The following is a 12,660-nucleotide window of genomic DNA, read 5'->3' on the forward strand; positions in this document are numbered from 1 at the left end:
CAACACAGACATGGTGGCACCTGTGATACCACAAGTCCGAAGATGACCACAGTGACGACGTCCATAACGCCCCCAAAACCAAGCCCGAACATCCATTAGATAACCACGCATATTAAAAACAGTCCGCATGAAAGTCAACAAAAGAAAAGTAAGCACAAAACACCACTTCACCAGTTCCAGGTCCGGCTGGAAGCAGCAAAGACAGGAGGCTTCCACTGAAGACGGGCAGGATCGATTTTGCGCGCGCCCTTGATCTCCTCCTTCTTGAGACGCTTTTCGTGTTCTTCCACGACTTGGTCCGTGAGTACAATGACCCAATTACCCTTCTGCAAAGAGAGTTAATAATCTAAACCACACGGTAATGTATGTGCTGCAGTGAGTGCACACGTAGAGAATCAGACTTACGTGGTATCGAAGCATGTTGAATACAACCAGAGTCTCGTGGACGTCTTTCTCAGTCATGGAAGTGAGCACCGCGAGCTCGTTCTCGCTTATAGCCTCTCGGTTTGGCTCAATCAGTAACTCCACTAGTGTTTCGCGCCAGTACTGTCGATAACCAAGTAGACCGAGATCACTGAGTGGCTTCTCAGGAGAGCCGAGCTTGCCTTCGCGCTTGCTGAGCTCGTAGCTGAACGAGATGAGGAGACGGCCGAAACCGCGGCGCTGGTATTGCGGCAAAGTCATAATACACGCCAGGTTATACCCTTCAGCCGAGTCCTTCTCCTTGGAGAAGTAGCCGACGAAATGGCAGCCGGTCTCGTCGCGCGTCGTCATGCAGTAGAACAAGAACGGGTCGACGTCGTAGTAAAGCGTCTTGTGATCGAGGAAGAGCTTACTCAGGAGACACAGATTCCGGCACCAGGTACGCTGGCGACGGCCGTCGACTTCAAAGAAGGAGATGTAGTCGTCGCGGTAGATCTCATTACCGGGTGGGTGGGTCAAGGTGCATTTTGCGCGATGACGCTCGAAGGCACGCTTATTGTCGAAGTAGCTGAGGCAGAACTCGTCGATGTAGACCAGGTCGACGTCCGAGAAGGAATCCGGGTACGGGGAGAAGTACCATGGCTCGACGTCGTACTTGCCCATCTGGAGGCGGGTCAAGTTTCGTACGCGATGGATCTCTGTCGGGTTTTGTGTCATACTACCACCTGTGCGGAGTCGCTCGATTTCCTCCCCGCGAGTGATTACCTCGCCGGTTGCCATTTGGACATGGTCTTCTTTTACCGATTTGCTTTCCGCTGGAGCATCTGCCATCTCGAAGTCTTCTGACTCGGTGGCCTTCGGCGTGGCCACTGTTGAAGCAGCCTCAGATGGGAACAGCGAGGTGTCTCCAGGTGTCTCGACACCGAGGTTCTCTTTCCCTCCAGCTTTCGAGGGCCGTGCCAACTTGCCGACGTTCACGTTCTTGCCGCCCAGGATATCGGGTGTTTGCGACGTATCACGGCTGTCAGCCCGGGCACGCTTAGTCGCACCCACATTCTTGCTGGGAGCCGCTTTGCTGGCGGCGGCGGTCTTCTTCTTGTCAGCCTTGTCTGGCTGGGGCCATTCGACTTCTTGGGAGAGATCGATGCGAGAAGACGCAACCCATTCTGGAATATAAGTTAGGACAAGCCCAACGTGAGCCAATGCACTTGCTGCAGTAGGAACTTACCATCAAGACGCTTGTTGAAATCAACATAGTGTACGCTGGGATCTATATCAGCACCAATTCAAAGAGCACAGACACCATATGAACAGAGGTAAACGTACTAAAAGGAAGGGCCGTCCTTCCGCTGTCTAATAGACAGAATCTCAGCCTTTCGCAGTTCTCCATCCTACACAGAATAGTCAGTATCAAAGCCCAGACTGGGGGGGTGACCACGCCGATTGATCATCACGTGACATGACCACCAAAATTTGCGTCCACAGGGTCAAAACAGACCTTCTGCACCATGGCCTTCACACCGATTCTATGAGGCCAGTTAGTATCTGCGACCGGTAAAAGTAGACATAAAAAGCCCAAGGCCAATTATTCCAGATATAAAAAGCGACATACCTGATGGTGTTGAGTGTGGCGAACCCCTTGTCAACGGGGTCGGGCGTCCCCGTCGCCTCCCCGTGGGAATCTCGGACGCCCATCTTGTTGGACTGGCAGTAGGGACTGAAGCAATATCAGAGATGAGAATGATGGAATCGAGCAGATACTGTGGTCATTTGGTGATGGGGAAATGGTGGCGGGAAAGGGAGCAAACTGGGAGGTTGTTATGTAAGCTGTTCCGCATCGGGCGAGTCTATACAGAACTTGATATACATTTTCGTGATGATTAAAAGAGTACATTACTAGAGGCAAGATGAATTTCTTCCTTGCTTGAACCAATACAAACGATAATGCCGTAAACACCGTCCCCATTTCATCCCCTTCCATGTTGCCATGCCATGATCTTGTAGATAAAATACAGAGTCCAAACCAACGCCAAGCGCCTTGCAATGAATCAGAGACAAAGAGCAGACGAGAAAGAATGATATATCCCAGCCAAAAGGCTATATAAGTCTCTCTAATCACCCTTCATATTTCCGCTTGACACCGTTCGCATTCGCGGATGGTGGCATAGCCTGAGCTCTCCGCTTTTCTCCTCGTCCCCGATAGCCATGTTGTGCTGGCGCTGCTTCCAAGCTGTTTTGATGACGGGAGCGAGGCGGATGAGATCATCCTCTGTGACGCGGTCCTCGATACTTTCAAGAACCTTTTCAACAGTGGAGATGTGGTTTGCATCGTTCTTGTCATCACGAATACGGTAGAAGCGCCAGCGTCCTTCCGCATCTTTGGCACACTCAACGATAGTGTCATCAAGTGGAACACGCAGGGCTTTGAGATCTTCCCATTCCTTCGGCTCAACGAACATCTCCCCAAAATGACGGTACTCGCCAGCATTGAGCATGACGAACAGGTGGCATATTGGGATAGCGTCGTAGTCCAAGTAGGGCTGGGTGATACCCTCGGCCTCATCTTCGGTATCTGGCTCTAGTGTCGGAAACTCAAGACGCATACGGAAATCAATGGTGTTCTCTTGGGGTGGCTTCCACTTGAGGATGTGTTCGTCGGTGCCGATGCGGTACGGAGTACTGCGACAAGTAAAGATGAGACCGTCGTTACCGTGAATGCGCTTGACCTTGGGGATAATTTCGCGGAACATCATCTCAATGCCGTAACTGAATTGCGTAGATTTGTCCTCGACGGCGAAGGGGCGGTGGGCTTTCTCCTCCGGGAATTTGCGATACATGGCATTGTATGGCCTGAGCACCTTTTCCTTGAAGTACGCCAACCGTTTGTCCAGGGTACGGTGCATCAAGCTTTGTCCGTCCAGTACCAGACAGTCGAAGACCAGATATTTCAGCTGGGTAGTTCCATCCTCGTAGGTGTCGTTGACAAGCTCGCCGTCCACCAGGGTGTCGACGTGGTATCCCTGGAAACTTTCGTCGTTCGGCAGGGGGAAGTGTAGGCCCGGTACGTAGCGGTAGTCGTTCTTGCGATCGATCAGGTAGTGAATTTCCGGCATGTCAGAGTCGGGATCTCCGCGCGCAAAGTACATCAGGCAGCGGATGCCGTCGGTCTTTTCGCAGACAAAGTAGTCCTCCCGTTGCAGCTCATTGAGGTGCTTTGACGAGAAGCTGACCGGTTGTGCTCCAGGGAAGTTGAGGTTGCTGCGCCCGAGGAGTTGGGCGACTTCGCGGCGAAATTGATCAGCTAGGTCATGGTCGGCTTTGATGCCTATCGCGTCTAGATCGGGGACAGCGTGGCCCATTGTGGAGGATCGAAGATTGAGAGAGGTGGGTGTTATGGCACGAGAAGCGCAAGAATGGGTCTGGAAGGCTCGGGGTTCCCTCAAAAGTTGAGAGGGGGGGTCAAGCTGCGATCAATAAGACTCGGAAAGCTTGGTGGAGTGATAGCACATGCGAAGGGCGCGCGCCCGCAATCGCGACAATATAAACCAGACGCTTTTCGACTGCAGGTGGCTTTGAAGCAAATTAATAAAGAAGATCACTCAAAGGTCAGAGTAAGGCTCGCTTTGCTCATGCTGTCAGGCTTCAAAGACAATGGATGATCGGCGAGCAGAACGGGGAGATGCCCTGGTGCCTCAGGCATATATCACGTAAGCTGAATATCTCTGAATAGCTTCACTGGTAGGGCTGCCCAGGCTACAGGGCTAGTGATTCTGCATAGTGCATTCACCGTAATGTCCTACATGACTACTCCATACATATAGTACGTATGCTTACATATATATATCAGTCAGAACCCAATGAGGTGGAAAGTATTCAATTGCAACTACTTTCGTCAAATGTACACATCACGCCAGCCGGGGTATCATATCGTCACCTTTCAAAGCAGACAGAACCAGCCTGTACCCATGGCCTATCCAGGGAAATTGAGGAGCGCAAAAGATGCAAAGAAATTGAAGAAGAATGGTACGATGGTCAGTACTCCTCCCGCACCCATGAACGCCAGCATCCAGTATCCAGTACAGGCAGTAATAGCTCAAACCCAACCACAAACGAAGAGAGAGTCGTCATAAATCATCGCCTGATAGGCGGAATTCGACTGGCACGCCAATCAAGAGGCTGCAGTGACCGGAGTCTTGCGGTTCCCTGGAACAGCGGATCTTTTGCCTACATCGATTCCACCAGCGGAGACATCAGGCTCCCCATTGGCATCTTCAACAGACGATTCCAAATCGTCCGCGACAGTCGAGAAAAGTATTCCACCGAAAAGGGGCTGGCTATCGCCGTTGGAGAAAAGTCCACCGCCGTTTCGGACTCCCATAGCATGCGACATCTGCTCCTTGATGCGGACATATCTGTACTTCGACTTGGTGGTGATGATGGGGTGGCGAACAAGAGGCTGGGGCGCAGAACGGGCAATGGCAGCCATGACGGCATCTCTTTCTTCATCTGAGTCAATAGGGCCGGTGTTCTCAATATCTTCCTGCAGAGGAGCGTTGGCATCGATAGCAGCCTCTGTAGTTCGAACGGGTTAGTCATCCCGTGATGGATAGTGAGTATGAACAAGATAATAGTAAACTTACTCTGCTGGCGAGCCTGGTTCTTCTTCTGATACTGCTGGAGAAGCATATCATACGGCAGTGTCCGGCCAGGAACCGAGCGCTTGGCACCCATTGAATGGCTCTTGCAGGTCAAGGAACGAGCGCATTGCGCGCCGTTGGGAAGAGTAACACCACACTGTTTCTCGACATCGACAGGGCCCTTCGGCTTGGCCGTCTTTTGCTTAGGTTCATCCTTCTTCTTCTTCTTCTTTGACTCCTTGCCGTCGTCCTCATCGGCCTTGCGCTTCTTGCCCTTCCTGTTGCCGTCCTCGGTACCCTTGGTAGCGCTCTTCTTGGCGCTCTTCTGGCCCATGTTGGGGTTGTCTCCGTCGGCCTTGTCGGGGCCGTCATCGTCTCTATCGTCGCCGGCCTTCAGGCGATTGGCCGCGTCGCGGGCCTCCTTCTTCTTGCGCGCCTTCTCCTGCTTGGCCTTCAAACAGCCGCGGACATGCTCCGCTGCGGTTTGCTTGAGAGTGGGCCGCTTGCAATGCTTGCAGATTACGGTCTCGAGGAGGTCGTCTTCGCGCGGCTTGCCGGTCGGGAATACGGTGACGACTTTGCTGTCGAGGACGGGGAGGGGCGAGGCGGTAGGAGAGGTATCGATGGGGCCATCTTTGGCATCTATGTGTTTGTTAGTATGATAAACGCTTGTAGAAACATGTCCGGGGAACTGTACCATCTGCCTTCTTCTTGGTGGACGCCTTGGATGTCTTCTTCACCTTGATCTTGCCGGGTTTGGTATCCTTGTCCGTGAAGGTGTACCCGGACGCATCAACCAGACTTCCCCGTCCTGTCAACAAACATATAATTAGCTCAGACCATTTAAAAACTCTAGATGCGCCGAGCTTGATGTCAAAGTATCTCAGGCGTTTTGCGCTTCTGGCAGGGAACCAGGTATTGCGTACCTTGACCGGGGTCACCATTGTTCGCCATGGTGAGCGCAAAGTGAAAGATTACCGAGAGACAGAACGATTTCTTGTCACTCAGAGAGCCTTTGAAATGGCGTGGGAGGTGGTTATCAAGGAATGAGTTCAGTCTCCGGAGTCAAGGTCGGCCTGGGGCTCCGCATTAGGGTCGGTCACGTGCCATCTATTGATCTACTGAATAACTAGACATTTAGACATCTAACTGTGCTTTGAGCGTAATATTTTCATTCATTGTTGAAAATGGCCAATGAGTGAGGGTATCAATTTTCTTTCAACCAATCTGTTCCAATAATACATTGTTGGTCGCTCAGATCAATCAGGCAGCGATTCCTCCCAGGCAGCGATTCCTGCCAAGCCTCTGGCCCTAAAAAACCAGATAGTTGTAGTTGAAACAAAAATATCGTACGATATTGCATGCTAGAAACAAGAATCATGAATAATTTGCAAAGCAAAGGCTACTGTTTGTGCCGCCAAAGCCAAAGCTATTTGTCAAGGCAACATCAATCTGTCGGGACTGGGGATCTTTCGGCGCATAGTTGCAATTAAACCCATCAGCCAAGCGGTCTAGGTTGATAGTAGGTGGCATGGTATTCTGTTCCTGGTTAGCGCAAGGTCCAGCACAGTACGTCTAGTGCACAACTGCAACTCACCTCATGGATTGCAAGTACACTGATCAAAGCTTCTATAGCTCCAGCACCGCCAAGCAGGTGACCAAGGGCACCCTTTGTGCTGCTAACGTTCACATCAGCAGCCTTATCTTTGCCATCAGCGCCAAGCAGAAGTGCTTTGATAGCAGCGTTCTCGGCAGCGTCGCCGACAATGGTCGAAGTTGCATGTGCATTGACATAGTCAACTGCAGCAGGGCGTAACTGGGCCTGCTTAAGGGCCTTTTTCATAGCCATGAACGCGCCTTCGCCATTTTCCTTAGGCGAGGTCATATGGTGTGCGTCGCTAGAGCAGCCGTACCCTTTGAGTTCTGCATAGATCCGCGCTCCCCTTGCGAGGGCATGTTCTAGTTCCTATATTTCAGACATCAGTATCAGGTTGTAGTATTCGCATAAGAGGCAGGAAACATACCTCAAGAATCATCACGGCTGCACCTTCGCCAACCACAAAGCCTGCACGGTCAGCATCAAATGGCCGTGAGGCCTTCTCTGGAGTGTCGTTGAATTCCGTCGCTAGACTTCTTGCGCGCGCAAAGCCACCAATGGCCAAAGGATGGATACAGGACTCGGCGCCACCCGCGACCATCACATCGGCATCACCACAGGCAATGAAGCGAGCTGCATCGCCAATCGAATGGGCACCAGTCGTGCAAGCCGTCGTTGCGGAATGGCTCGGGCCCATGAACCCGTACTTCATGGAAATATGCCCAGCGCCAAGGTTGATCAGCAGCTTTGGCACGAACAGTGGATTGACCTTCTTGTAGCCCTGTGCAACAAGTTAGTCGTAGGCTTCCCTAGATCATGTACGATAGAAGAAACTTACCCCCTTGTCGTAGGCAATAACCGTGTTGTAGATTTCGTCAAAGTTTCCAATGCCTGATCCCAGACAGACTCCCTATCAAAGTGTTTAGCGTAGCCTTCTAACTGGCGCGTGCTCCCACACATACCGTCGCCTCCCTCTGCTCAAAAGGTTCAGGCTTCCAGTCCGCATCTTGAAGCGCCTCTTCTGTCGCCGCCATGGCATACTGCGCAAATTGAGCCATCTTCCGCTCCTCCTATCCGGCCCCAAAAGATCAGCATTGCAAACAAAACACAGATCAAAAAGTGAAGATAGTTAGGGGAAAAGCGTACAACTCGACTCAACCATTCGGAGGCAGTCCACCCCCCATTCTCGCGACTGCCCTGTGGAACAACAGCAGCAACTTGGCAGGGCTGCTCAGCATACCGTGCATCGCGATCTTTCACATTAACAACGCCACAATGGCCATCTAGCAAACGCTTCCACGTGCGCCGAATCCCTGAAGCCAAGCAAGGTGTTAGTCATAGTAGCATTTAGATATTGCAAACACAAAGCCCAATCAATCGCGTATAGTGAAACCCAGTATGTATACGGCAGGTATTGCCTCTTATCTCCAAGTGTCCCGCACTAATCTGCATGCCCTCCGTCATTGGCTGTCACAACCTTCCCCTTCCGGAGGGGGAAGTGGGGAACGCAGAGAGAGCTCGAGAGCCGGAGTCCGGGGATATCGGATATCATGCATGGGCTCCCGGATAAGCGAAGATGGATATGGAGCGCGCTCGCAGAGATTGTGCTGACAGACAGAATTGCGGTATTGCGTAATTGCAAAGTTGCATGCACTTTGTCCCCGATAACATGCCCATGTGAGCTCCAAGGACGACCTTGGAGCTACCAATGCCAACAAAACAACAAACTAAAATAGCAAAGCGACTCACCTACACCTAGCGGTGTCACCGCCCCAAGACCGGTTACAACAACTCGTCGCATTGCATCGTAGCTCTGTATAAAAGCTATCGGAGGAGTTGTCAAAAGAAAGAAACGAAAAGCGGGCCAAAGCCAAGAAGGGAAAGTCTGCACGATCGGGACAACCCCATCTGTTCGTCTTTCCCTTTACAACACCTGCTGCTTCAGGAAACTCGACGAGACAGAGATATGTAGAACAATAAATATCGTCATTTCCAATTTTACTTTTCCTTCATCCCTATAACTCCAGTCATGCCTGCTTGGAAGACCTTCCTTACACTGGCTTTGGCCGGCTCCGCGGCCTCCTGCGCGCACCACGATAACGGCGAGGTAGTGCCCGAACATGAGCGGGCGGAATTGCTAAAGAAGTGGGATCAGGAGGTACGATACTACAACATCCAAGAAAAGAGGATCGATTCCTAACATGTAACAATTCAGTGGTCCTTCTCCGGCATTGCCAGCTTCGCCCACCTGAAGCCAGTCAAGTGTCTAATTGAGCCCGATGAGCACTACGACATTGCCATTATTGGCGCACCATTCGACACAGCCGTCAGCTACCGACCAGGTACGAAAGCAAAGCCCCTTCCCAATGTATCAGCATGAACCCAACCCCAGAACCCCCAACTAACAAACCCCCCAGGCGCCCGCTTCGGACCACGCGCAATCCGCGCCGCAAGCGCCCGCCAAATGGCCGCAACAAGCTACAACACGCGTGCCGGCCTGAACCCATACCAATCATGGGCGAAGATCACCGACTGCGGCGACATCCCGATCACACCGTTCGACAACGGGCTAGCCGAGCGACAGATGTACGAAGCATTCCTCGAGCTCGGGTCGCGCAGCATCGTGAACAAAGCGCCCAAGGCGAACGGGGTCGGCGCTACACACCCCAAGCTCGTAACGCTGGGCGGAGACCACAGCGTTGCGCTGCCGGCGCTACGCGCCCTGCACCAGATCTACCAGAAGCCGATAACAGTCGTGCACTTCGATGCGCACCTGGACACCTGGAATCCTGTGCGGTACAGCGCGTACTGGCAGTCTGAGCAGACGCAGTTTAACCACGGGTCGTTTTTCCACAAGGCGAGTCGGGAGGGACTGATTTGTAATTCTACTTCTGCGCATGCGGGACTGCGGACGCGGCTTACTGGGGTTGATGCCGGGGATTATACGAATCCCGGGCCTGAGCAGGGATTTATTCGGGTTCATGCGGATGATATTGATGAGCTTGGGCCTATGGGGGTTGTTGAGACGATTATTGCCCGCACTGGGATTGATCCTGAGCAGCCTGTTTATCTTTCTGTTGATATTGATGTTTTGGATCCGTCTACGGCGCCCGGGACGGGAACGCCTGAGCCTGGTGGTTGGACTACGCGTGAGTTTATTCGGATTCTGCGTGGGTTGGAGAAGTTGAATATTGTTGGGGCGGATATTGTGGAGGTTTCGCCGGCTTATGATAACAAGGGGGAGACTACTGCTCTTGCGGCGGCGCAGGTTGCCTTTGAGATTATTACTAGTCTTGTTAAGTCTGGTGTTGATGAGGAGCTTGGTGGGTGGTATGGGTGGATGGAGCAGGAGGAGAAGAAGAAGCAGAGTAAGGAGAGTAAGGATGAGCTTTGAATTTGGACAGATCTAAGATCTACGAGATGTATGTGGAATGAAGTTGAAGAATGAATGACATGTAATGTTTTGAATCCATGATATTTGTAAACTGGAGTGATGTCATGGCAGTAGAGCCCAGGTGAGCACATTTAGCCTATGATCTCAGAGACTCGGACCTCAACTTTGAAAGTACCTAGGTACATACCATACTACTGAGTAATGTATATGTATATCTTCAACCAAATAACTTCATAGAACTAGAATTGGAGTCTGTGACTTTCTAAGACCCAGAAACAACGTTGCTCTTCAGTGAGACACAACTTGAAAGACTGCAAGAGATCGCAACATGAACGGAGATGCTTGTATCAAGATCACGTGCAGACGAGTAATGGGCGATTCTAGATCAGATTGGAATAAACGGCGAGTCCGCAGAGGCAAAAAAAAAGACGCAGAGAAGAAGCCGGATCTGCAAGAGAAGGGTACAGCAAGCTCAAGTTCATAGTCCGGTGGTTGCAAAGTCGGGGGTACATAAATAGCACGTGAAAAAGCAAAAGGACAGGGGGATATGGGGATATGGGGATATGGGACAATGGGACAACGGGACGGAAACCGTCCAGCCAAAACACGACGCCCTGACGTCCAACGCCGAGAGAGACGATCAAAGAGGTGCAAGCGCCGGGTGCGGAGAAGGTAATATGTAGGATGGAAGTGTAGCCGACGCGACAAAAAGGGGAGGAGAAGGTCAAAATTGCTGTCGCTGTAGTTCGTAAAGGAGAAGAATGAGGGTGAAGGCGAGAATAGAGGGTAACTCCAGACCAGGTCATTGAAGACGGCAGATAGACGCAGCCAGGCGCAGCAAGAAGAAAAGAAGCGAAGATAGAGAGCAGGAAAAAAAAAAGGACACAGCAAATTAGAGAGGCTAGATCTCAAACCGGGATATGCGAACAGAGACAAAAAAAATAAGAGAAAAGGGGATCAAGAAAAAGCACAGAAGCCATTTTCAACTGGAAAGCGTAGATATGGAACGCTTCAGATAGCATCGCTAGCCATAATACAAGACCACACTCCCCCCCTTTTTTTTTTTGTCGCCGAATTTGGATATCCCAGAAAACCAGTCCAGCCAGAAATATTTGCCGCCCAGTAGAACGTTGAAAGAGTTAGAAAAAGAGAAATAAACAGGTTCATTCCATCGTAGCTGCTTCGAGGCGCGCGTCAACCAGGCATCAACCCAAGTGCAACATATCCGCACTCGGGACCAACCTGTTGCGATAAGTCCGTGAAAGGTAAGTTCACAGCAAGCGGCAGCCCCTTGACTTCTTCTTGGGCGCGGGCTCGAGTGCCGCGACAATAGCCTAGAAAGTAGAAACAAAACGGGTTAGTGGCGGTGTGGAGATATCGGGCAGCAAAAAAAATGCAAGATTCGGCGTACCTCGTCAAAGACATCCTTCAGCTTATACTGTGTCAGGGCAGAACACTCGACGTATTTAACAGCGCCAAGTTCCTTAGCCATCCGGTCACCGTCTTCCTTGCGGATGGGGGACATCTTCTGGCGGGCGAGCTTGTCCCGCACACCGGCATCATCGCGCAAATCGGTCTGGGTGCCGACGATCAGGCAGGGAACACCGGGGCAATGGTGGTGGACTTCCGGGAACCACTTCTCGCGGACGTTCTCGAATGAAGCAGGTGAGGTGACGGAGAAGCAGACCAAGAACACGTCAGTCTGCGGGTAAGAGAGCGGGCGCAGGCGGTCGTAATCCTCTTGACCGGCGGTATCGAACAGTCCAAGAGTGTAAGGCTCATCGCCGATCCTGAATTTGGAGAGCGATCGGTTAGAAGTGTTATCCTTTTGAGGTTGGGACGTATAATTTTTTTTTCTCGGGGAAGGGGGGGTTTCGGATGATGACTTACATCACGGTCACGGCGTAGTTGTCAAAGACAGTGGGGACATATTCCGAAGGGAACTTGTTCGTTGTGTATGAGATGAGCAGGCAGGTCTTTCCTACTGCACCGTCCCCCACCACGACACATCTGAGTTGTTAGCCATGAGATCTGGGAGGTAAAGGGGAAGCGGAAATAGGATAGCGTACTTGATGGTAGCGACGACCATTTTGAAGAAGTATTGATGTAAGAGTGTTAAAGAGGAAGAGGTGTGGGAGACAAAAAGGGAGGAAGAAGCTGTGGTCTGGATTGAATGGGGCAACCCGCAGAGTATGGAGTCTAGACACCTTAGTCTCGATACACCGTACAGCTTTTTTTTTCTCGCTTGACTGTCTATGTATTTATTAGATATTAGAATATTTTTTTTATATTTTTATATGTACATTTTATATCTAATTTATATGTAATATATAATTTCTATGAAAATTAGAATAATTTTCTTAATGTCATTCATTTCTGCCAAGAGAAACGGTATCAGTCTCCCTCTCCCTCAATCTCCCTCCTCCCCTCGACTCTCCTCTATATCAACGGCCAGCCGCTGGCGGCTAAGCACTGTGATTATTCTCTATTTTCTCTATTTTCTAGCAGACTCGAATTAAGGTCTCTACGAAATCACATTACAGAATTCCATCCAAGTACTAAACATAACCCCAATACTACTCTATGTTGTAAGTCATAAGATAAGCCCG

The 12,660-nt window shown here is 51.0% G+C and overlaps 5 protein-coding genes across 5 annotated transcripts; 1 reads left to right on the forward strand and 4 right to left on the reverse strand.

Moving 5' to 3' along the window:
- Positions 1-167: 167 nt before the first annotated feature.
- N7519_003967 (NuA4 histone acetyltransferase complex catalytic subunit ESA1) lies at positions 168-2,118 on the reverse strand (the record flags this gene model as incomplete). Its single annotated transcript, XM_057290743.1, has 6 exons — positions 168-326; positions 406-1,589; positions 1,652-1,686; positions 1,750-1,814; positions 1,922-1,949; positions 2,036-2,118. The coding sequence occupies 6 exons, from the start codon at positions 2,116-2,118 to the stop codon at positions 168-170; spliced, it is 1,554 nt and encodes a 517-aa protein (XP_057151945.1).
- Positions 2,119-2,534: 416 nt separating this feature from the next.
- Positions 2,535-3,782, reverse strand: N7519_003968 (mRNA guanylyltransferase; the record flags this gene model as incomplete). The annotated part of the gene is made up of 1 exon (XM_057290744.1): positions 2,535-3,782. One exon carries the CDS (start codon positions 3,780-3,782, stop codon positions 2,535-2,537), a length of 1,248 nt encoding a protein of 415 aa, XP_057151946.1.
- An 809-nt stretch (positions 3,783-4,591) lies between these two features.
- On the reverse strand, positions 4,592-8,458 carry N7519_003969 (putative beta-ketoacyl synthase (Cem1); the record flags this gene model as incomplete). Its single annotated transcript, XM_057290745.1, has 11 exons — positions 4,592-4,995; positions 5,064-5,702; positions 5,758-5,871; positions 5,987-6,073; positions 6,467-6,599; positions 6,658-7,026; positions 7,085-7,438; positions 7,496-7,567; positions 7,620-7,727; positions 7,804-7,970; positions 8,407-8,458. 11 exons carry the CDS (start codon positions 8,456-8,458, stop codon positions 4,592-4,594), a joined length of 2,499 nt encoding a protein of 832 aa, XP_057151947.1.
- Positions 8,459-8,686: 228 nt separating this feature from the next.
- On the forward strand, positions 8,687-10,051 carry N7519_003970 (agmatinase; the record flags this gene model as incomplete). The annotated part of the gene is made up of 3 exons (XM_057290746.1): positions 8,687-8,815; positions 8,873-8,999; positions 9,075-10,051. The coding sequence occupies 3 exons, from the start codon at positions 8,687-8,689 to the stop codon at positions 10,049-10,051; spliced, it is 1,233 nt and encodes a 410-aa protein (XP_057151948.1).
- Positions 10,052-11,322: 1,271 nt separating this feature from the next.
- On the reverse strand, positions 11,323-12,140 carry cdc42 (Rho family GTPase CDC42; the record flags this gene model as incomplete). The annotated part of the gene is made up of 4 exons (XM_057290747.1): positions 11,323-11,385; positions 11,463-11,841; positions 11,942-12,061; positions 12,121-12,140. The coding sequence occupies 4 exons, from the start codon at positions 12,138-12,140 to the stop codon at positions 11,323-11,325; spliced, it is 582 nt and encodes a 193-aa protein (XP_057151949.1).
- Positions 12,141-12,660: the final 520 nt, after the last annotated feature.

This window comes from Penicillium mononematosum (genome assembly GCF_028829835.1).
Source record: "Penicillium mononematosum strain IBT 11891 chromosome Unknown utg000002l:1.0-8112719.0:1.0-8118358.0, whole genome shotgun sequence".
Lineage (NCBI taxonomy): Eukaryota > Fungi > Ascomycota > Eurotiomycetes > Eurotiales > Aspergillaceae > Penicillium > Penicillium mononematosum.